Source organism: Penaeus japonicus, unplaced genomic scaffold (genome assembly GCF_977035675.1).
Source record: "Penaeus japonicus unplaced genomic scaffold, GWHDUDI00000001_assembly GWHDUDI00000002, whole genome shotgun sequence".
In the NCBI taxonomy this organism is placed as follows: domain Eukaryota; kingdom Metazoa; phylum Arthropoda; class Malacostraca; order Decapoda; family Penaeidae; genus Penaeus; species Penaeus japonicus.
In genome coordinates this window covers 3,122,643-3,125,142 of record NW_028234404.1, presented here as the reverse complement: position 1 = coordinate 3,125,142, position 2,500 = coordinate 3,122,643, and the positions used below count along the sequence as shown (strand labels likewise).

At 31.2% G+C, this 2,500-nt stretch overlaps 2 protein-coding genes across 7 annotated transcripts in view; one reads left to right on the top strand and one right to left on the bottom strand.

Moving 5' to 3' along the window:
- Window positions 1–675, top strand: part of LOC122245768 (uncharacterized) — a 9,829-nt gene extending 9,154 nt beyond the window's left edge. For both annotated transcript variants that reach the window (XM_043003757.2, XM_043003758.2), the window contains exon 5: window positions 1–675. This exon is cut by the window's left edge and continues 88 nt beyond it. In XM_043003757.2, the coding sequence (XP_042859691.2) occupies window positions 1–133 (133 nt within the window). In that variant the 3' untranslated portion in view covers window positions 134–675.
- Window positions 676–2,500, bottom strand: part of Spf45 (splicing factor 45) — a 12,581-nt gene continuing 10,756 nt past the window's right edge. For 3 of the 5 annotated variants that reach the window (XM_043003754.2, XM_043003756.2, XM_086545828.1), the window contains exon 10: window positions 676–1,449. In XM_043003754.2, coding sequence (XP_042859688.1) covers window positions 1,343–1,449 — 107 coding nt within the window. In that variant the 3' untranslated portion in view covers window positions 676–1,342. The remainder of the gene's footprint in view (window positions 1,450–2,500) is intronic. The other 2 variants (XM_043003755.2, XM_086545841.1) reach the window with 1 other exon arrangement.

Genomic DNA, 2,500 nt, shown 5'->3' with positions numbered 1-2,500 from the left:
GACAGGGCAGCCCTCCAAGCATCCTAATAAGAAGTGCGTTTATTTGGACAAATGGTCAGGCTACCAAGCAAGCAATTCTTTCTGTGGTGAGAAATACCCCTTCATATGTGAAGCCACTGTGGTGCAAACATAAAAAAACTTTAATTATCTGAGGCTTATGAATACAAGTTAGTCAATGTAGTTCAAGCCATCTACTGTAGATGACAGATTTTGCTGTCATTCATTTTTTTAAGTAAAGGAAAATTAGAAATGGATAATGTAGTTTTAAGCATGCCAAGCCTTTATCTTTAGAATAAATATGATTCTTTCCCTAAGGGATTTACAACAAGCCACACACAAGTCAATATCCAATCTTTGAGAGCCGGAAAATGCATACTGTACAGACCACATTTTTTTTTAATACACTAAAAGAACAATCTTACCATCTTTACCACCAGATTTTCCTTAGAATTACTTACAGTATTACTTACAGAAGTTTATCTATAATGCTATTCCTATATTAAATTATAGTTTAAAAATTAAGTTTGTGTTTTCTTAGTCTCTTCACATTAGTATTTAATTCTTGGGTCAGTAAAAAATCAACTGCAGATAGTTGTTTTATCTGATCCCAAAAAAATAATTTAATTTTTTTATATACTATTTCACAATAAAGGAAAAGAAAAAAAGAAAAAGAAATGGCTTTACTTTCTTTATTAATAATCCTTCAATTTCAAATAATTTTGTCATCATAACATTTTACAGCATGTATATAGTATATCTGAAATCATTTTCCTTACTCTTTTACAAAAAAGGAAAGTACAGAGAAATCTTCAGACACATAAAACATCAGTAAAAGTCTCTGACTAATATTTTCAAGGTCATAATGAAGTCTTATCCATAAGTAAACATAGCACATATTTCAGTATATAAAGAGGAAAAAGAATGAAAGAAAAAACAAAAATCTCTGACTTACACTATGTAAATTTCTCCCACACCTTTGACATACACCAAAAGAGGAACTGACTCCATTTATATAAGTTATGCAACCCTAACGTTTACTCAGTTTGTTCATTCAGTCTCTTTGCCTTGAAGTCCTCGTACTCATAGAAACCTGCCCTGACTTGACGGCCGCCAAAAAATCTTCCGTTCAGGTCAATTACAGCTGTGAAAATTAATTTGTACACACGTCAGTACAACATTGAAGAAAACTGCATCTTCGTCAGATACAGTCTCTTGATAATCATTGCATGAAGAGAATGACAGTAAGAGAGAAAGAGAAGGAGAGAAGACAGAGAATCAAAATAAGACTAATGATGAAAATCCAACGTGAAAGATGAGTTTAGTCATCAGTTCTACACACACTTCACTCAGTCCTCTCATTTAGTTTGTAAGCCTTGAAGTCCTCGTGATCATAGAAGCCAGCCATTACTTGTCGGCCACCAAAGAATCTTCCGTTGAGGTCAATAACAGCTGTAAGAATTAAGGCGAGATGTGACAATTGTGGGATATACTTACCATAGTTACCAAGTTCCTTATATCTGGGTGAACTACATCAGCTTGCTTGATATAATGAGATGGGGAAAGGGAGGAAATATAATGGGAAAAAAAAAGACAATCTTCACAACATATTGTGAAAAAATTATCAAACATATAATCAAATAATAATAATAATCCATTTTACTTTAAAGTTTGATGTTCCCTTCAATAAATGAAGGAATTATCCCAGTGACAACCGAAGTGCATGCGTTCGTGCACTGTCCAGTGCCGTGTTTTGTTTCTGTTTTATTTACACATGGATGGCACCACGAGGACTACTTGAAATCACCTGTCTACATCATTCCTTAATCTCTTTCTTACTATCATTGTTGTTATTACCGTTATAATAGTACTGATAATAATAGCATAAGTAATGATAAAACAATTATCAGAAAAGAAAACTTTTTCCCAAAAGTCAAGGACGGGGGGAAACAGGTAAGGCCAGTAATGGAACCATCTGTGAGTAAAAAACAAAACAAATAATAAAAAACATGCTGGAGGCCCAATCCCATTCTAAATAGGTTAAATGAATAATGATAATAAATAATTGGATAAATAATAATAAATTAGTGATAATAACTATAATAAGCATCATAATAATGATAATGATAATAATAACAATAATAATAATAATAATAATAATAATAATAATAATGATAATAATATATATATTTTTTTAATCACACAACACAATATCCACAACATATGAAAGATGTTATTCATCCCAATGAAAGATGAATAACACCTAGATATGGATGTAATCATGAAAAACAATCTTAATGAAATATTCTTATGTTTTTGGTTAATGGATGCCTCAGTATTGGTTAATAACTTATATAATAATATTACCTACTTTGCAAAAGATGTTTACTAAATTACATTAAACAAAAAGATTAAGATCATAAACATCTAATGAACCAGAAGCTATCAATATAAGTATCCGTCAAAATTTTGGTATTGGTGCATCCCTGCATTTTAAACGAGT